Source organism: Sciurus carolinensis, chromosome 4, assembly GCF_902686445.1.
Source record: "Sciurus carolinensis chromosome 4, mSciCar1.2, whole genome shotgun sequence".
Classification (NCBI taxonomy): domain Eukaryota; kingdom Metazoa; phylum Chordata; class Mammalia; order Rodentia; family Sciuridae; genus Sciurus; species Sciurus carolinensis.
Genome location: NC_062216.1, coordinates 116,338,974 through 116,359,397, shown reverse-complemented (window position 1 = coordinate 116,359,397; position 20,424 = coordinate 116,338,974). Strand labels below are relative to the sequence as shown.

At 41.7% G+C, this 20,424-nt stretch overlaps 2 protein-coding genes across 6 annotated transcripts in view; one reads left to right on the top strand and one right to left on the bottom strand.

Annotated features, from left to right (window-relative positions):
• Pmel (premelanosome protein) overlaps positions 1-20,424 on the top strand; it is a 40,994-nt gene that overhangs the window by 2,823 nt on the left and 17,747 nt on the right. The gene's annotated exons all lie outside the window — the stretch shown is intronic.
• Positions 392-19,287, bottom strand: Rab5b (RAB5B, member RAS oncogene family). 5 transcript variants are annotated; one of them, XM_047548193.1, is made up of 7 exons: positions 19,221-19,276; positions 18,048-18,137; positions 6,455-6,717; positions 4,803-4,954; positions 4,406-4,528; positions 3,395-3,488; positions 392-2,959 (listed from the first exon to the last, which is right to left on the bottom strand). In XM_047548193.1, the coding sequence occupies exons 3-7, from the start codon at positions 6,615-6,617 to the stop codon at positions 2,844-2,846; spliced, it is 648 nt and encodes a 215-aa protein (XP_047404149.1). In that variant the 5' UTR covers positions 6,618-6,717; positions 18,048-18,137; positions 19,221-19,276; the 3' UTR covers positions 392-2,843. The 5 variants fall into 5 exon arrangements, with proteins under 5 accessions (XP_047404149.1, XP_047404148.1, XP_047404147.1 ...); XM_047548192.1 differs by lacking the exon at positions 18,048-18,137 and adding an exon at positions 9,497-9,579 and having other exon boundaries at positions 19,221-19,242; XM_047548191.1 differs by lacking the exon at positions 19,221-19,276 and adding an exon at positions 9,497-9,579 and having other exon boundaries at positions 18,048-18,134.

The window sequence follows — 20,424 nt, the reverse complement described above, 5'->3', positions numbered from 1 at the left end:
TATACATTCTGTTAAGAGAAGCTAAAAGATAAAACAGGTTCAGATTTGATAAGCTATCTAGTTCTTTGAATAGGGGTGATTCAACAGCAATAAAAGAGCTATTTTCTAAATTGGATTCTTCCACTGTTCAAGAAAAGATTAAAGGGAATAAGGAAAGTAACAAAATGCAGAAGAAGGTTAAGTTTCTTTTTCTTTTTCCTAGTACTGGGGATTAAACCTAGAGCCTGGAGCATGCTAGGCAAATACTTTATCACTGAGCTACATCCTTAGCTATGGAATGTAGGGATCTGATTCAAAAAAACATAGTTAGATGCCCTTTCTTCCAAATTTCTACAATCAGGCAGACAAATAGGAAAAAACAATCCAACACTCCAATGTGTTTTTTTTTTTTTCCTTTTTTACTTACATTAAATACATCGGTAAATCAGCAGTCGCATTCTGTTACCACGATTGTTATGTTGGGAGAAGAAAGGGAAAGAAAGGCAATGCTTTCTTTGCAGGGGGGAAGAAAAAAGAGAGAGAGACCCCCCTCCCCCCTAAAAACAAACCAAAATGAAAAAAACTGATTAAAAAAAAAAAAAATGAAGAGCTGGGAAATAAAAAACTAAGAGGTCCAAGCCCAACAGAGCTCAAAGGAGGGCAGAAGAGCTGGTAGGAGTAGAAGAAAGGCAGATAGGCCCAGAAGCTAAGGCCAATACTGTTCCTAAGGGGATGAAGGAGGGGAGAAGCCTGGGGAAATGGTTTCCCAGCCCCAAGGCAATGAAACATCTTCACTCCAGCTCCTTGTGGAAAAGGATACAAAGAATTTCATTTCTAAGAGATTTAGGGAGCCATTCTAGTTCTTCCTCTTGTAAAAAGGATGCACTGGCTACTTGCAGGGAGTGGGGAGGCTAATGGTTCTGGGAAAAGAAGGGGAAATGTATGTGTGTTTCAGGGCCATGGGAACTAAGGCTGCCCCTGGAAAAGGAAGGGAATTGAGGCCTAAGTGGAATAAACTAAGCTAGGTCCTATAGATTCTCAACTTCCTGGATTTCTCAGCTGCTCTGGGACACTTGTGGCTTTCCTGTCTTTCTTCCCCAAATTTTCCCAAACCTCTGGGGTAGAACAAGAAAGAACTTAGAGTTCTCTCTTGCCTTGATGGCTTCCCATAGACATCCTAAAACACCTGATGAGGGATGTGAACAGAGATTAAGAGTTTTAGAAAAGACCAAGGTCCTCTGATGATGTGAGACAGCTGTGAGGAACCGTCAGTGCTAGTCACTTCCTGTCCACAGGAACAGGTGGTATGATATGAAGGGACCACAATAGGCCTCTGTGGTACTAGCCCCTAGTGGTACATGGATTAAACCACTGGTTGGGGAGGACTGGTATAGGGATAGAGATGGAGGAACTAAACTCAAGATACTAAAAAAGGAGAAAAGGAATAAATCCTGATGGGAGGCAGGCAATAGAACAGACTGTATAGTGAGAATTAAAGATTATACCTATTTACAAGGAAGTAGAAAAGACATGGTAATGGATAGCAAATTTAATGTGAACCTTGGGAAAGGATATAAAACTACTCCCTTTTTCCTGACCTCTCTTTACTCCCCTACTTTGGCCTATGCTACCCTGAGGCCACCTGCCCCCCTCCCCCCAGTTACTCAGTTAATTTTCCAGGAAAGGCAAACCTATACTCAAGAGCTAGATTGGCAAGAATATAGGTTAAGAATCAGACTTGGAGGAAGCCAGCAGTGGACCTGGGCTTGAGTAGCTGCCACTGGTTCTGTTCTCTAAAGCCCCTCCCCAAACCTCATATTCTTCAAATTCCATTTACTTAAAAAGAAGGTGGGAGGGCAAGTAAATCAATCAAAACCCCCATAAAACAAGTATCCCGACTGAACTACCATCAATTAAAGTGCAAACTGCAGGGGGATATGGTGGCTGGGGCTAAGGCCATTAAAGGCCAGAGGGATTGGGGGGGAAATGCATATGTATAAATCAGAGGATGGGTGTTAGATACTGGTCCCTCCTCCAATTAGATCACAACAGACCCAAAGATGCAGGCAACCAGTGAAGATTCTTTGGAGGACTCTAGGGTCCAATCCCCACTCTAGGGGAGAAGCTACCTAAGAGGCTGGGTGAGGGGAAACTGGGCCTTGGAAGAGTTCCAGAGCCTCAGCACCTCCACTTTGTCCAATTAGCTAACAACAAGATTCCCACATGGTGCCTGAGGGCTTGCCTCCCTATTCTATCTAGTAACACCCTCCACAAGGCCAACTAAGGTATACTGCAATGTTTTTAAACATGAGAAACTCCAATCAAATAATAACAAAAAGGAAATGTTTCCTTACTCCCTCTTGCTCTGAGCTTTTACTCTTCCCCAGGGCCCTTAATATGACTAAACTAAAAATCTCCCTCCAGTTCCTGGGTTCACTACCTTCTCCATCCTGGGGAGAGGAGGAAAAGAGGATCAAGAACAGGGACTGATCAAAAGTGGAAGGGGGAAGGAGACAAAAATGTTTTCTGAAAATATGGGAAAGAACATGGGGGAGGAGGAGGAAAGATAAGATCACTGTCTTGCACCTATAATACAAAGTGAAGGAAGTTTGTTTTGGAAGGTAAGTCCTGGGGAGATTTGACCCCCAAGCCCCACAATAGGGGGTAGGAGGCCAGTGGCAACAGCTGCCTGGTGTTGGTTGCTGAAGCGTTAAAAAGTGCCATGACGGAGCTGTCAGGAGGCAGCCCTTGGGAGCCAGGGCTCAGTGTGCTGTTACCATAGGGGCTGTGTGCTGAGGGGTAGGGATGGAGGTTATTTCTTAGCTCTCGTGCTAGCTCCATATTTGTTTGCTGCTAGCCACCCCTCAGTTGCTACAACACTGGCTCTTGTTCTGCTGGGACTGCTCATGAAGATCCACACCCCGACTTCGGCCTGCTGCACCTCCCAGATTCTGGGGTTCGCTCTTTGGCAACTTCTTAGCTAAAGAAAAAGAGAAGGGAACAAAGTAGATTTTATTTATCCTCATTCACACATACACACGAACACAGGCTATTGGGCAGAGGAAAAATAGGGGGAAAGGAGAGATTAAAAGAATGCCCTGAAGAGGGGAGAGTTCACTATTTGCAAAGTAAATTGCAAATTACATTTGGCTGCAGCCAAAAGATGGAGGTCAAAATAAGAAACTTAGGGTATTTTCATACCTAAAGTTTGTTTTATTATTTTGTGATGCTGGGGATCAAACCCAGGTCCTTGTGCCTCCTAGGCAAATACTTAACCACTAAGCTACATTCCTAGTCCCACACCTAACGTTTTTACAAAAGCAGACATTCCCACCTATTCTTGATTTGGGTCAGAGGTGATTTTTACTGATAGACAAAGGAAAAATAGGAAAACCTCAGGGTGCTCTGACTTTACCTATTGCCAGGAAGAGATCATTCACGTTCATAGCTGTCTTGGCTGAAGTCTCCATAAACAATAAGCTGTTGTCATCTGCATATGCCTGGGCCTCCTGCAAGGGTAGAGTGATTGGTGTTCAGAATGCAGGGGGGAAATAAGTATTGGTCTTTTTATTTTTTCTTTTTCAGGTACTGGGGATTTAACCTGGGGTGTTCTATCACTAAGCTATCCTCGGCCCTTTTTATTTTTTGAGACAGAGTCTTTCTAAATTGTCCAAGCTGGTCTTGAATTTGCGATCCTCCTGCCTCAGCTTCCCTAGTCACTGGGATTACAGACATGGGTCACTGCACTTGGCTAAGTATTGCTTTTTTACTCCCATGTAGCATCAGGACTAGGCAACGTCCCTCCCTTAATTAATGCTCCTTTTGCCCGGTGGCCCTAGACTCATAATTTAGCGATGACTCCCTCAAGGTAAACCCATGTCCACTCAGTTCAACAAACACATGTCAGGATCTTAATTACAGAGAAGCAGGTAAGATGGGGGGTTGGGGGACTTTGGGGTTCTGACACATGAATAGTCCCTTACCTCAAATTTAATTGCTCCCTCCTTCCTGTTTTCACATTGATACCATCACAGCTGGTACTTCTCTATCCCACTGCTCTGATATTTCCTTCTGAATCCTCTAAAAATCACTTGGCTGTCATTAGGGTCACAATGTCAGTGTATTTTTTATTTTTTATATTTTTTGTAAGGGGAGAGGAAATGCTATTATCAATTTTATTATTATTATTGTTTTCTCTGTGCTAGGGATGAAACCCAGGGCCTTGTGCATACTAGACAAGTTAGGCAAGTGCTCTACCACTGAGCCACGCCCCAGCCCACAATGTTGCTGTACATTAACTTGGTGTTCAACTAGGGAATAAGACAATGAATGTCTTCAGTTGAGATTTTCAGAGAGGGTTAGTTTGGAAAAGAAGTCCCAGATACAGAGGGAATGCATTAGAGAGGGACTCTATGGGCCATCTTACTTCATACTCCACCATGCGCTTGTTGGCCAGGTCTGCTTTGTTCCCTGCCAAGGCAATAACGATGCTAGGACTGGCCTGCCGCTGTAGTTCCTTTACCCATGTCTTCGCCCGGGCAAAGGTTTCCTAGGAAAGCATGAGGAAGAGAGTATATGGACTGCAACGGCTGCCAATCAACAACCATCACCTTCAAAATCTGGTCTCACAACTCACCTCTTCTAGGTGTGTTTCCCTTACTGAAACCATAGGTCTCTGATAATTCTTGACCTCAGTCTTCTTAGTTAGCACTTGGAAGCATAATTTGTATTCTTATTTTGCTATTTCAAGAACCAGTTTCCTCTCCCCCAACTAACTTAATGTCTATAAATAAAATTAAGGACTGTCTTCTCAGCCCACTTACCTGATTAGTAATATCATAAACCACAATTGCAGCTTGGGCACCCCTGTAGTACATGGGAGCTAAGCTGTGGTATCGCTCCTGCCCAGCTGTGTCCCAGATCTCAAACTTGACTGTTGTGTCATCTAGACAAACGGACTGGGTAAGGAAGGCCGCTATGGATTAGAGAATAGAGGGGAAGAAGTTTTAAGTGGGAGGATGAAAGGGAATATCTTACCCCCCTTCAGAGTATCTCCATTTTCAATCTAAGATTAGTCAACAACCAGGTTAATCAGCTACAAGAAAAGTTTTAGTTTTGTCCTCACATTCAAATCCTGGAGCCAGGATTAAGACTGCCCTTAGCCAAGTACTTCCTGTCAAAAGCTTCTCTGCCCCAGCACCACAAAAAAAAAAAAAAAAAAGGTTTCTCTGGCTAAGGAATGGGTGCATATTGAAAACTACGGGGGAGAGAGGATCTCTGCAATTATAAGGGTATACAACAAGTAATGGAAGAGACAATAAGCTTCAGATAAAAGTCATATCAAAAATTAATTAGAATTGATGGTAGTAGGTCTCTTCATTATTAATACTATTTGGCTATTACTTTTTCATGTAATCTGCTACATGTCCAGAAGAACCACCTTTCCAAGGAAGCTAGTGAGAAGGGTAATATGGGCATTTTCATAAAAGATTCTTTACTGAATTAGTACCTTATTTTGGCTTATTAGCAGGGAGATGGTAGTATAGGTGGAAAAAGCAGATGCCCTTTATATTCCAACCTCTGTCTGACCAGATAGGTACATCAAAATCACCTAAGGAACTTCTCCAAACACAGGTCTGTGCTGCTACAACCAACTTCACCCTACCTCCAATATTAATCAGTAGATTTAGGGTATGCCCAAACACACATAGGTTGAAAATACTCCCCAGGTTAGTTCCCCCCAACCACTGCCCCATACTGCCCCAACTGCTCTACTGTTGAGATACACCCAGCCCTTTAATTTTTTTTATTTTGAGATAGGGTCTTACTAAGTTGTCAGGGATGGCCTGAAACTGGTGATCCTCCTGTCTCGGTATCCTGAGTAGCTGGGATTATGGATGTATGCCACCACTCCTAGTTCTCCCCTGGTAATTCTGATGTACATCTTTAATTATGACTCACTGCTCCAAACCAACTTTTATTTGCTTAAGATGACACTCAGCTGAATTTCATGGGATTAAGATGATATTGAGGAGTCAGGTGCAGTGGCACATGCCTGTAATCCCAGCTGCTTGAGAGGCTGAGGCAGGAGGATCAAAAGTACGAGGTCAGCCTCAGCAACTTAGTGAGACCCTGTCTCAAAAAAAAAAAAAAAAAAAATTTAAATATTAAAAAGATAGAATGAGATGAAAAATTCGTGATTTTCTTGGTGTGCAAAGATCAATCTCTCCTAAAAAGTGAAACAATGAACAAATACCTGATTTTTGGCATTATGACTTTTTTTTTTTGAAGCAATACTAGGTATTAAACCCAGAGCCTCATGTATGCTAAGCAAGTACTCTATCACTGAGCTATATTCCCCAGCCTGCTTTTCATTCCTGGGAGAATGATAGGGACAGCTCCACAATCAGGTCCCAGATCTCCTATTCAAAAATTTTACCAAGCTTTGAACCTCTTCTTTCCCTGAAGTACTTACCTCCAATGGTACTCTCCTGGTACTCATGGAACTGCCCTTTGACAAAACGTAATACCAGGCTAGACTTCCCCACTGCAGATTCTCCCAGCAGGACCAATTTGAACTGGCATATTTTGCTGGCTTGAGGCTGCCCATTGGGCCTGGCCGTGCTTCTGCTAGTCATGGCCAGATTATCAGAATGGGAAAGGGTAGAGGGAGGGGGATGCCACAAAGCGGCAAAGGGGGAAGGGAAAAGGGGAGGGGACTTCCAGGCCTCAACAGTCCTGCAAGAAAAAAAAGTGAGTAATATTAGATACAGGTCCACTGCAGCTGCAATAACTTTTAAGAGAAAAGACAGAATCTTTTCCTTTCTCCTATGAGGGTTTAGCTCTTGTAATCATCTACCACTAAAAAACTACATCTCTGAGAAAATTCCAGGCAGCTTTGACATTCAGTGCTAAGAGTGGGGAACAGTAAAGTAAGAACTGCTTCTGAAATAGTCTGCTCTACCACAAAGTCTTGTGATAGAAATGGAAGGACTAAAAGCTGAGATTTTTTAAAAATATTATTTTAGCTAGAGATGAACACAATACCTTTATTTTTATATGGTGCTGAGGACTGAACCCAGTGCTTTACACATGCTAGGCAAGCACTCTACCAGTGAGCTACAACTCAGCCCCTGTTAAAACTGAGATTTTAATCCCCCATTATTTTCCCACCAAATCACTACAAACTGACTGACCTTTAGTTGACCTAAACAATATCCAGACCCACACATAGTACCATAGACTCTCAGCAGCTTCTTGGTATCATGATGCTGTGCTTTTTTCTGGCTCTCAAAATGAGATTGAGAGAGTCACTCTAGGAGTGGGTTGAGTCACCCCTCCTAAGGGTAGAAAGATAGCTTCAGGTTTTGTATCCTTTACATATGACACCAGTGTTTTTGCAAAGACTTTTTTTTTTTTTTTTTTGTGGTGCTGAGGATTGAACCAAGGCCTTGTGCATGCAAGGCAAGCACTCTACCAACAAAGCTATATCCCCAGTCTTACGAAGACATTTATTAAGATCTATGCCAGGCATGGTGGTGCACACCTGTAATCCCAGTGGCTTGGAAGGCTGAGACAAGGGGATGGAGAATTCAAAGCCAGCCTCAGCAAAAGCAAGGTGCTAAGCAACTCGGTGAGACCCTGTCTCTAAATAAAATACAAAATAGGGCTGGGGATGTGGCTCAGTGGTTGAGTGCCTCTGAGTTTAATCCCTGGTACCCTCCCAACCCCTTTGCAAAAAAAAAAAAAAAAAAAAAAGGATCTAACCTATTGCCAGGCAATCTCCTTTTTCGTTTCTGGTCACAATAAGGACAGAAACACAAACAGATCACATTCAGTATCAACTCTTACTTTTTCTGCCACTTCTCTGAGTCTGAAAATCTATCAGTTCTGAATCAGAAGCTTCACTAATTTCAATCTGCAGCTCTTTGCTGGTGCCTAGGGATTAAGATTACCCTCCACACCAAAGGGGACTAACAGCTGTAGCTCTCCAAACTAGAAGCAGAGAAAGGTATACCTTTAAAACACATGCAGGAGTCTCTAGGGGATGATACAGAAGATGTCTTTAAGTAATCAATATTTGATGAAAGACTACTCTGAATCAACTTCTCTACCTTTCAAGGGGGCTAAGAAAGTTGGTGTGGTGGGGAAGAGGAGGTTGAGAGAAAAGTTGGGGCCTTGAAATTCTAATCAACCAAACTAGAATATAATTCATCATACTGACTTGAGGGGAAAGTAAGGGAGCTATGAAATTCAAAGAGGAGTTAGCATGGGCAGAATATATAAAAACTTCTTTCCAAAACTTAAGCATTGCCTGAGTTATACTTTGCTTGTTCAAATTAATCTCTTTTCCAAGGTTGCTCTTAGTGACTTCATAGACATCATACTCTTATGTGTGGGGAAACACTACAGTGAGTGGTTTGGTGTCAAATTCATGTTAAAAATCCCAGCAATTCTGTTTATACTCGGACAGAAATCATTCAGGAGACAATGCTGAGGAACAAAAAGCTCTGGAGTCCAGTTTTCTGGGTTTGTTTTCCAGTTCTATGTAATGGCTGTGAAACGTGGGGCAAGTTGCTAAATGTGTGCATTTGTTTCCTCATCTGTATAATGGAACAACAGCTTTACAAGTACCTATTGCATAAGGCTGTAAAGATTAAATGAGATAAGAAAGAACTTAAATAAGTATTTGATATAAATTAAATGCTCAATAAATATTGAGCTACTAATCAGTATCAATATGACATCAAGAAAATTTCTCTACAGGGCTGGGGTTGTGGCTCAGTGGTAGAGTGCTTGCCTGGCATGTGTAGGGGCACTGGGTTTGATTCTTAGCACCACATATAAATAAATGAATAAAATAAAGGTCTATCAACATCTAAAAAAATTAAAAAATTTAAAAAAAAGAAATTTTCTCTACATCTGAGTCTTACTTTCCTCCACTGGAAAATGAAAAAAAAAAAAATACTATCCTCATAGAGTAGCTATGGAGATTAAATGAAGGATGTATTTAGCATAGTAAAAGTAAGTAATAGCTGGTTATTATTATTTAATGGCTCTACTTCTTTTATATCCAGAAAAGATTGTTATATTAAAGCATAGCTCAATGTTAGTTATCAATATATTTCTAAAAAGCAGCCATGATATGAAAAAGATAAAAAGAAAAAAACCAAAAAAAGGTTAAAGAGGATTCCAATAGAGGTAAGAATTCAAAGTCCCAAAGTAGACTAATTTAGAGGAACATGAGAAATTACTATGATCCTATTGGGTATTCTGTGGTTTCCTAGGCCAAGGAGTTCTAAGAATCCAGATACACATGTACCATTTTGTCATTAAATTTTAACTGTTCTATGATGGAATGATCAAAACGAAGATATAGCAAAATTTTTATTAAGTTAAATTTATTCAGTTTGTATATGAGATTCCTAACTTGGTTTTTCTATCAGTTTTCTCCGGAAAAATAAAACAAAACACAAGATTGGATCCTATTTCTGCATATAGAAGGACACATACTTGCCTATTAACAGCAGTTACTTCTGAAAAGAGTAGGATTAAACAAGGTATAATGGCACACATGTGTAATCCCAGCAGCTTGGGAGGCTGGAAAAGAAGGATTACAAATTCAAGGCCAGTTTCAGCAATTTAAATGAAAAATTTAAAAAAAGAGCTGGGGATGTAGTTTAGTGGTAAATTGCCCTTGATTAAATCCCCAGTCCCCCCTCTTCCTGGTCGGGGGGGATAAGATTAAGGTATTAAGGTGAGAAGTAATATTAAGGATACTAATTTTTTTCCCATTCTACACAATCTTTTCTTTTTAAACAGGGTGTGTGTATGTGTATTCCCCCCCCCCCCTCCCACTGGGGATTGAACCCAGAGGCACTTAAACACTAAGCCACATCCCCAGTCCCCTTTTTTTTTTAATTCAGAGACAGGGTCTCACGGAGTTGCTTAGGGCCTTGATAAGTTGCTGAAGTTGGCTTTGAATCTGCATTTCTCCTGACTCAGCCTCTTGAGCCACTGGGATTACAGGTGTGTGCCACCAAACCCAGGGAACATATTTTAAAAAATGGTTTTCTAAAGAAAACAATATTTTTGGTACTAGGGATTGAACCACAGATGCTTTACTACTGAGCTATGTCCCCAGTCCTTTTTATTTTATTTCTTATTTTGAGACAGGAAATTTCACTGAGTTGCTAATTTACTAAAGCTAACCTTGAATTTGCAATCCTCCTGCTTCAGCCTCCAGAGCTGCTGGGATTACAGGCATACACCACTATACTGAACTACCATGTTATTGTTATTAAAAAAAAAATAAAGGTTAAGAAATTATCTAGCCCCAGCATGGTGGTAAACACCTGTAATCCCATTGAACACAGTTCTTTAGCTGCTCTTCATCTTCAAACCTTTAGGGCAGTGTTTCTCAAATTGTGCTATAAGACAAAAATGATCTTGAAATCAATTATTGGGATACCATCAGTTTTGTTTTTTTCATTTTTGCAGTACTAGGGATTGAACCCAGAGCATTCTACCTCTAGATCTTTTTACTTTCTGAGACAGGGTTTCACTAAATTGCCCAGGCTGTCCTCAAAATTTTGATCCTCCTGCCTTAACCTCCCAAGTGACTGGGATTACAGACATATACCACTGTACCAGATAACTATGTTATTAAAAAAAAGACATAGGTCAAGAATATCAAGGTCAGCACAGTGGCATACACCTATAATTCCAGCAACATGGGAGGCTGAGGCAGGAGGATCAAGGGTTCAAAGCCAACCTCAGCAAGTGAGGCCCTAAGCAACTCTGTGAGACCCTGTCTCTAAATAAAAATACAAAAAAAGGTTGGGAATGTGGCTCAGTGGTTAAGTACCCCTGGGTTCAATCTCTGGTACCAAAACAAACAAATAAATAAAATATAAAATCAAATTAAAAGGGCTGGGGACACAGCTCAGTAGTAAAATGCCCCTGGGTTCAATCGCCAGTACAGGGGGAAAAAATTTGCAAACAATAAGCCTAAGAATCATTTTGTGAAAATGTTTCACTTATATGTATGTGTACTTTAAACAAACAGAATCAGGATATAAACTCCTTTTTTTCCTTTTGGCACCAGGGATTGAACCCAGAAGCACTTAAATACTGAGACGCATTCCCATTCCTTTATATTTTTTGAGACAGGGTCTCACTAGGTTGCTTTCAGCCTGGCTGTTACTGAGGCTAGCTTTAAAGCTGCAATCCTCCTGTCTGAGCCTCCCGAGCTACCAGGATTACAGGCAAGTGCCATACTACCCAGTTGTTTTTATGAATCATGATCAACAAGTTTTAAAAACTTTGGGGAGGGCTGACACTGAAAGATGGGTTAAGAGGGATGTAAAGAAGTTGACTCTGAACAGCCTATATTATGGTTACTACTAAAGCACTTCTAGATAACATTCAGATAAGGGCTAAATATGTAGCTCTCCAGGGATCAGATGATTTCCTAACCCTGCTACTTAAGTTATAGAGCAATCATGAAAGTGAGAAGAGCCAACTTAGACAGAGGCAGACCCATGTATTGGTAAGGGCTTTGGAATCAGGCAAACTTAAATTCTTTTCTCTGCTTTGCCATTTAACCCACTGTGAATTTAGGCTACTCACTCCCTTTGCCTTTTAGAACCTCAGCTTCCTTATCTATATAAGGATCTTTGAGAAAGAAGGGGAAAATAGCAAAGAGCAGAATTTGAATTCACTTCCAAAGTTCTGGGTACATTTAGGAAACTAATGTTTCTTTCTGTATTGGGATTGAACCCAGGGGCATTTTGCCACTGAGTTATGTCCTCAGTTCTTTTAATTTTTTGAGAAAGGGTCTTGCAAAGTTGCTGAGGCTGGCCTCAAACTTGTGATCTTCCTGCCTCAGTCTCCTGAGTTCCTGCAATTATAGGTGTGCACCACCACACCCAGCAGAAACTTGTTCTTAAAGCATCTATGTAGATGAATTATTTCTAAAAGACATTTATGTGGCACTTCATATACACTGTCTCAGGAAAAGAATATGGGCCCTCATAAGTTGAAACTTTAAAAAGAAAACAACAAACACACACACACACAAAATAAGATAACAGATGATAAACTGAACAAGTTTCCTTCAGATGACATACATATACTCTCAAGAAACACAGGAAAAGTTACTAATTTATTCCCTCACATTTTTATCTATTTCAAAGCATGTGATCTAAAGGGCAAAACATTAAGCCTCAATGTTACTATTCTACAATATGAAAACATGGGAGTTAAAATAGATTAAATTCTCATGGCCAGATACATTACTCTAAGCCTGGGGAAACAGGTAGGGGGTTGGGGGAGTGTGAAAATAGGAAAATTACAGGTACACTTGGGTTGCAAAGTCCTTGTCACCAACCCCCAAACACCCAGATGTCAAGCCAGAGGCCAGAATCAGTCAGCAAACTTTCTTGCTACTAAACAACCTTAGATCATCAGAAATTAGTAATAACTGGGTTAGAAAAGACTACCTCCCACACCAATATGTAACCTCAAGAATCTGTCCTAGAGCTGGGAAGATAGCGCAGTTGGTAGAGTGCTTGCCTTGCAAGCACAAGGCCCTGGGTTCAATCCCCAGCACCGCAAAAAAAAAAAAAAAAAAAAAAAAAAAAAGAATCTGTCCTGCCTTCCTTGTTCATACTAATTGATAGGCTACCCATCTGTAAACCTTGAGCTTTAATCTCATATTCATATAAATTTTAAAAAATGTAAATAGCTACATTCTTAAAACATCAGGAATATAGAGATGAAATAATACATATAAGATTCAATTGATTTTCTCCCTATTGTGGTGGTGACTTTTTTTCTTTTTCTTTTTGGCTGAGTTGACAATGGGCAAATGATCCATTCAAGGGTTAAAAAAAAAGAAAAAAAAACAAACAAACAAAAAAAAAAAACAAAGCAAACCAGTCTGAGCAGTGTGATGTTTATTATCTTCAAACTGGAGGCCAAAAAAAGGGAGGAGGTTACTCTTTCCCCCTTCAATCCTTTCATCTCAGAGGACAAGAAATCAGATTTAACTTTCCTTAGATATGCAGCTCCACAAAAATGACTTATTAAAAGACCCAATAACTAGGAAAACTTGACGCCTGACCATAGGTCAGTCCACTGAGGTAGGGGTAGAAGTGGAGGACGTTCTTTAGTGTTGGAAGTTCTCCAAGCAGTGCTGGAGAAGAGGCATAACAGGAAAGGTTTCTTAGCCTGCCAGTCCCAGCAAGAGCCACTCTTTTCTTCAGGCCCCTTCCACTTGCTAGCTTTAAATCCGTATACCAAATCTGCATAAAGCCTCCAGAAGTCCATCACCTATTAGTAGAATGAGTTCCCAGGCTATAGTCACCAGAGTCTAGCTAGCTCAGTCCCAAAAGTCAGCCCTATAAGGTCAATTAGCCAGGTGAGGTGGTGCACACAATCCCAGCAAGTCGGAAGGCCGAAGCAGGAGGATCAAGGATTCAAAGCCAGTCTCAGCAACTTAGCAAGGCCCTAAGCAACTCAGCGAGACCCTATCTCTAAATAAAAATACAAAAAAGGGCTGGGGATGTGGCTCAGTGGTTAGGCATCTCTGGGTTAAATCCCTGGTACCAAAAGAGAAAAAAAGTCAATCTGCAGGTCATCTAATCCAGTCTCTATATTTTATAGGTGAGGAAATTGAAGCAAATAAAATCAGTCAATTTGCTGAGCATTAAATAAAGTCATCACAAAGCTACTAAGTGTACCCACCTCTTTTATACCACTATATCCCAACACTGAGGATTGATAGGATTGAACCCAGGTCTCACATGTGCTAGGTAAGTGCTCTGCCACCAAATTGCATTCCCAGCTCTTTTAATTTTTTAATTTGAGACAGGATCTCACTAAGTAGCCACGGCTGGTCTCAAACGTGTAATCCTCGTGCCCCAGCTTCCCAAGTAGTTGGGATTACAAATGCATGCCACTGCACCCTGCACCACTCTTTTTATCTTGTGGTTCTGGGGATGGAACCCAGGAGTGCTCTACCACTGAACTATATCCCTGCCTCATTTATGTAATCCTCCTACCTCAGCCTTCCTAGTAGCTGAGATTTTAGGCATGCACCAATATATTTCTTTCTTTTTTTTTTTTTCACTACCAGGGACTGAAACCAAGGGAGCTTAGCCACTGAGCCATATCCCCAGCTCTTTTTATTTTTAATTATTATTATTTTTTTTAGTTGCAGATGGACACAATGCCTTATTTTATTTATTTATTTTTATGTGGAGCTGAGGATCAAACCCTCACATGTACTAGGCAAGCACTCTACCACTGAGTTACAACCCCAGCCCTTTATTATTTTGAGACAGGGTCTCACTAGGTTGCTTACAGCCTGGCTAAGTTACTAAGGCTAGTTTTGAACCTGTTATTCACCCGCCTTAGCCTCCTGAGCTGCTGGGATTACAGGCAAGTGCCACCATGCCTGGCTCACCAATATTTATATTTCTTAAGGAAGCAGAAAATACCAAACTTTGAAGTAGACACCAGGACAGGGACAGGAACTTAGAATATTTCCTGCCTCTTCAATATAGATAAGTACTGCCTTTTAGACCAAAAACAAGTTAGGAATATCCAGGCCTTCCCTAGAAACTGGGATCTAGTCCCATATTCTTCTGACAGAATGATTAATTAACAGTACTTCTCTCTAAATGTTCTTAACCAATCTCAACCAGGACAGCTAGAATGCAAGCACTTCAACTGGGAGAAAATAGGAAAGAACTGGTAACTTCTGCACCTTTTGGTGAGCCTTAGGACTAATATGAGAGACTTACTAAGCAGGGAAGATAAGAGCAAAAGCCAGTAACTGCCTTTGTCTCCTTCCCAATTTTGTTTAGACCCAAATCGCCAAAACCTTGAACTTAAGGCTACTTAAAATCTTGAGTTTTGCTACTTAGCTCACCTTTCACTGTGTTGACCCAACATTATCCAATGAGTCACTGGCTTAAATGAGAGTCCTTCTACTTCACCCACCTCTCCCTTATATTTCTTCAAGAGGCAAAAAACATACTTATCTCTTATCAGAATGGTAGTATAAACTGTATTACTGACCTAGGAAAGGCTGGAATGCCCTTCCCTACTTTTTCTGCCTAACAAAATCCTAATATATCTCATAAGGCCAAACACAAATGTCACTTTCTCAGTGAAACTGCATAATTATCCTCTTACCACAGCAGAATTCATCATTGCTTTCTCTAGTATCTTACAAGGTGTCATGGTATTTCTACCACAGTCTTTATCATAGTATAGTTAACTGTGTATTTGTTAAACTATAAACTTCTCAAAAAGTGGGAGTGTTTTTTGATGTCACAAATCTTCAGATTCGAGTACAATGTCTGGTCCCCAGTAGATGCTGATTAAATGTTCCCTAAATTGCTTGTTAGGACCAAAGAAATCTTGTTTTCCTCCTATTGTGCCATCTGAATAGATCTTCCTCAGTTTTGTTTGAGAATTTTTTCCCCCTGGGACTGGGGATTAAACCCAGGAACATTCTACCCAAGATACATCCCCAGGCCCCTCTCCACCTTTTTAAAAACTTTATTTTGCAACAGGATCTCACTAAATTGTCAAGGCTGACCCTGAACTTGGAATACTCCTGCCTCACCGAGACTGTAGGTAAGCACTACTGTACCTGGCTAGGGAATGTTTTTAATAGGCCTCAGAAAGGTCTCTCCCTGACTCTTTCTGATACAGATGGACGGCCCCCTTGGGACCCAGCCCACAAGGTACTGTTGTAACTCACATGGGTTAACTGCTTTTCCTGTTACTATGTCTCAGATGGCCTAATCACAACCAGTATATGGCCCTCCCATCCTAACACTGAGGTGGCTGTGGCTTGAAACAAAGTTCCCTGTTTTAAAACTTGATGTTAAGTAGTTAAAAAGCTTTGAGTCATTATTGGTAAATATGTTTTATAAAGAAATTCATACCACCATAGAGCCAGGAGATACTCTAAAAAAAGTTACCCACTACCCCTAAACTGAAGCTACAACCTGACCCAGAAATCTGCTTACCTGGGTGGCTCCTTATTCAGCTTAGTTATTGTTCAGTCAATGACTAAATCTTTCCTAAAACACTCTTGGGAAGTAGGAGTATGTGTAGGGTTTTATGGTATCCTTTCTCCCAAAGAGCTGGTGCATTTCCTTATTTTAAGTTCACTGTCTCATACTTTGGTTACTTTCCAATCTGAAATGCTTTAGGATTAGGGAGTGGGCTGTATGTTTGCTTCTACTCCAAGCCTCCTTCTCAGAAGTCAAATTCATAATAATGCACACAAGCAAGCAAACTATAGAAGAGTAATCCTTGCTCTGAGGAAATGTAAGCATTAAGATATGACTTCAAGGGCAAGAGAAAAACCCTGTTATCCAAACATTTTTGAAAGTCCATGTTGATAATTCCACTCATCAGTTTTCTTAAGATGAACAAGCACATGGAAGAATATTTTAAGGGATTATGTGCTATTTACATCTTAATTTAGAGCAATTCCATATTTTTTCTTTTCTTTTCTTTTTTTTTTTTGGTGCTGGGATTGAACCCAAGGTTTCTCAAATGCTAAGCAAACATTCTACGACACTATATCATGGAGAAATCCCCCAACACCAGATCCTTTCTTGCAGGTAATCTCTGACTAAGAAATGGGGCAGGGGGAGAAACATACAGAACAGGATACCACCAAGGTTTAATAAGTGACAAAGACTAGAGAGGATTAATACACAAACATACTGCTATCATTTTCTGTAGGACTGGCTTTTCAGGTGAGAAAAGTTCTGTGGTGGTATAAGGGGAATAATGGAGGTTTTGGCTGGGCACTGTGCAAAGGATGGGCATATTAGTAGGCTTCTAAAGCTAGTAAGGTCAAATTCAATTTAATAAGGTGGTAGCATGAAATGTCCCAGCTGTACTGACTAAGATTTAAAGAAAAAACAATTTCAAATCCAGAGAAAATTGAGAACTTCTCAGGTCAGAAACCTCTTAGGCAATCATCACCATCTTCTGAGATAAGGGACAGTTGAATACTGCCCACATGCAGAGAATGTGAACCAGAAGACAGAGGTCTCAAATTCTTCACTCTGTAGCAGAGATGCCAGTAATAACCCCAGCAAAATGATTAACCTTAAGGTTTCTTTCCTTCTCTCAAAAAAGGAAAAACATTTTGTCCATCTATTTGGGCATTTTCTAGGATACCCAGTGCATAACTGGGCTGTGTATTTATATGGAAGAAGGAAAAATGATAACCCAATGATTCAGACAAGCAGTACAACCCTCTGCTTGTCTGAACTGGATAGAAGATAAAATGAACTATGAAAGAAGCACAATAAATAACAGAGTATCATCCAAGAAGGGAAAATTGGAAAGAATGAGACCAGAATTTGGTGAGAACATGAAAACAGAATTGCTTTAGTGGTAAATCTCCAAAATGAAGATTAGTCTGATCTGCTGTCTCTGAGTTCTGACCTTCCTAAATAAAATATAGCAAGGTATGTGTGGAAGAACTTAACATTTCTGACACTTTGTAGCACTTAAATATTTAAAAATATGTACATATTACTTTGGTAATTTAAAAATGCAGTGATAAGATATATTGCTATAGAAGGGAAAGATGAGGAAGTACCCAAAGGGAAAATCCATAGGCTCCCATCTATGGGAGACTAAGAGGTCAGCACACCATTAAAAAAATACGGGTTGAGTGCAGTGGTGTATGCCTGTATTCCCAGCTACTTGGGAGGGAGAGGCAGGAGGATCACAAGTTGCAGGCCAGTCTCAGCAACTTAGCCAGACCCTGTCTCAAAAAAAAAAAAAAAAAAAAAAAAAAAAAAGGGTTGGGGATGTAGTTCAATGGTAGAGCACCCCTGAGCTCATTTCCCAGTACAGCAAAAACAAAAGAAAAAAGGGGGAACCTCTACTTCTTGGCCTTAGTAATCCATCTTTTTCTATACCTCCCACTGCATAAAATACCTCACCATTTGACCCAACTTTCTAATTGCATCCTGGGCTCCTGAAGAAGTAGACAAAGAACAAGAGGTGATGCCAACCTTCTGGAATGGAATTTCTCTCTCTTCCCCAAATCTCTTCCTCAGTGATATCACCTCACAGTTCCAGGACTGGTCAACTCCATTACCTGCCTGGGAAATACCCAAATCTAAGTCTCACAAAAGTTGTCACCAACTATGATCAAAAGATCTTTTGATGGCTGGGGATCACTAAGCCCCTTTCCATTCAGATAATGAAATCATTCCCCACTTCTAGGTAAAAAATATACTATTCACTATAGGCCACAATATTAAGTGGGAAAGCAACAGATAAAACATCCCCCAAATCCAACTTCTTAGCTCTTTCACAGGATACGAAACAGAAGAAACTGACTATAGTCTAGACCAGCTAGAAGCCAAGAGAAAGAGTAGGGGCTGTTTAGTGGAGCAGCCCAACAGTCAAGGGGGGGGGTGGGGGGAAAGTCTACATTTGTCTTCATCTTCTACCCTGGGAGTACCTCCCCCCAAAAAATTTCAGATTACCACATCTAAACACTAAAGAACAAAAGAGTCGGTACTCCCAAGATCCAGAGCCTTCAGTTCACCCTGGAGCATTCCCAGAAACTCCCCAAACTGATACAAGGCTCTCCTTCCATTTACTCAAACTGCCTTGGTCTTCTACATCAGTAATGCCTCAGTTCTCCCTTAGTGAACCCAAATGCCTCTCGACTCAACACTAGTGCACCCTCAGTTCTCTTTACAATAGCCACTTTCCCTGAAAATAATGCCTCTCACCGGCTAAGAACCCTTCTCAGGCCTTCCAGTTACACATCTCTCATGAGACCCAGCCCTGGCTACCCTCCGGGCCGGGAGTCAGGGTTGACCCCTCCTCACCTCCCGGTAAATGGGCTTACCTCACCCGCTGCCCCGTCCCTTTCCCCAGCTCCTCCCTCTTCAGCACTGCTTAATGGGTAATGAGGCCTGCCGCTGCCCTCACACAGGTTTTGGGCCTCCAGTGCCCGGCACCCAGCAGCCTCCCCAACTTCGGGCTCCCAGCCCGCCCGATCCCCTCCTCAGCGCCCCCATTAGGCCTGCCGGGACTGGCCCCCTTCTCCCCTCTCTAGTGGGCCAGTCTAACGCCTCGCTTAGGCCCAGACCCGCCTCCGCTCTCAGGCCAGGCCGCTCTCCTCTCCGAGTGCTCTGCCTCTGCCCTTGTGGGCTCCATCAGCTCGGTACCTGGGGCTCCGTCTCCCCCGTCGGGCCCGAGCCTGTGTCGAACAGACAACAGCTGCAGCTCAACCAAACCCTCCTACCCCTCCTCCTCCTCCTCGCCCGGGGCGGGGGCTTCAGCCAATAGCACGATTACCCGCCTACCGTCGAGGGAGGGCTATATGTGCACTCATCCGCCAATCCTCTGGAGAAAGGCGGGTCTTTGGGGAGCTATCACCAACGAGTTCGAGCGAAGGACTGGAGAGGCGGGTCCCCAAACCAGTACTGAGAAAGAAACCCTGAAGATGAACGAGGTGAGAAGCCATTAAAGAGCGAGCTCCAGGAGACACGAGGCGGCCCTGCGCTGACAGGCATATGTATCAACCAATAAAATCTCTACACTCCATGACCCCGCCTTTGACTCATAAACATCTAATCAGGTGAGTGATAGAGGCGGGCCAAAGCGAAACTTTAACCAGTACTACGAAAGTTCGGGACTTGAGTGGCAGGCCAGGCGAGGTCGAACGAAGCCTTAGGAAGCCGCTACTGACCTTCGCCCCTCCCCCTGGATTTGGCGGGGGCTGAGTACTGCCCCGCCCTCTGTGACAAATTCGCCGGCGTAAAGGGAAATACTTTCCTAGGGAGCTGGAGCCTGGGAATTTAAGTAACCCTCACGTCAGTACTTCCTCCTTTTTAGTGGGACTTCAGAGGACAGGCGTTTTGGAGGTGATTCGCGATCTGAGATTTGTTTTTTGGTGGAGGGAGTCAATGGCAACTACAAAAAGTGGTTGAAGACATTTTAGCCCTTTCATGATAAATTTTCATATAGACAATTGATATTTTCTGAGTCGCATGTAAATGTGAATAAAAGAATCTTTAGTAAAGGTCTTTGCTCTTTGTGATATGCAACAAAAAGGAAAAACGGTGAGCTTACTGGAAAAGAAGTGTCAAGGCAAATTCCCCTGGAGCCCACTTCCAACCATATTGCTACTCCGGAACCCTTCCTAACATGGAAATTCTATGACTGCCACTTTCTGTATCTTTGTATGGTGGTGTGTGTTTGGAGGAGTGGGGAGTTCCTTGGTCTATGGGGAAAGTTAAGTAGAAAACACAGAGACTTTAGTTTCCCCAGCTATAAAATGAGTGGGAAGGTAACCCTGCATAAACGCAGATTAGGAAAAAAGGGGTCTGAAATGAATTATCACACATACGCATTCGGATTCTTTACCAC

Excerpts from the sequence above, each read along its gene's own strand:
- Rab5b (XM_047548192.1), bottom strand. The coding sequence starts at position 9,555 with ATGTGTGCCATTATACCTTGTTTAATCCTACTCTTTTCAGAAGTAACT. Across the intron at positions 4,529-4,802 it reads TTTATGATATTACTAATCAG|GAAACCTTTGCCCGGGCGAA; the intron begins GTAAGTGGGCTG and ends ATGCTTTCCTAG. Across the intron at positions 2,960-3,394 it reads TGATCTCTTCCTGGCAATAG|CTAAGAAGTTGCCAAAGAGC; the intron begins GTAAAGTCAGAG and ends CTTTTTCTTTAG.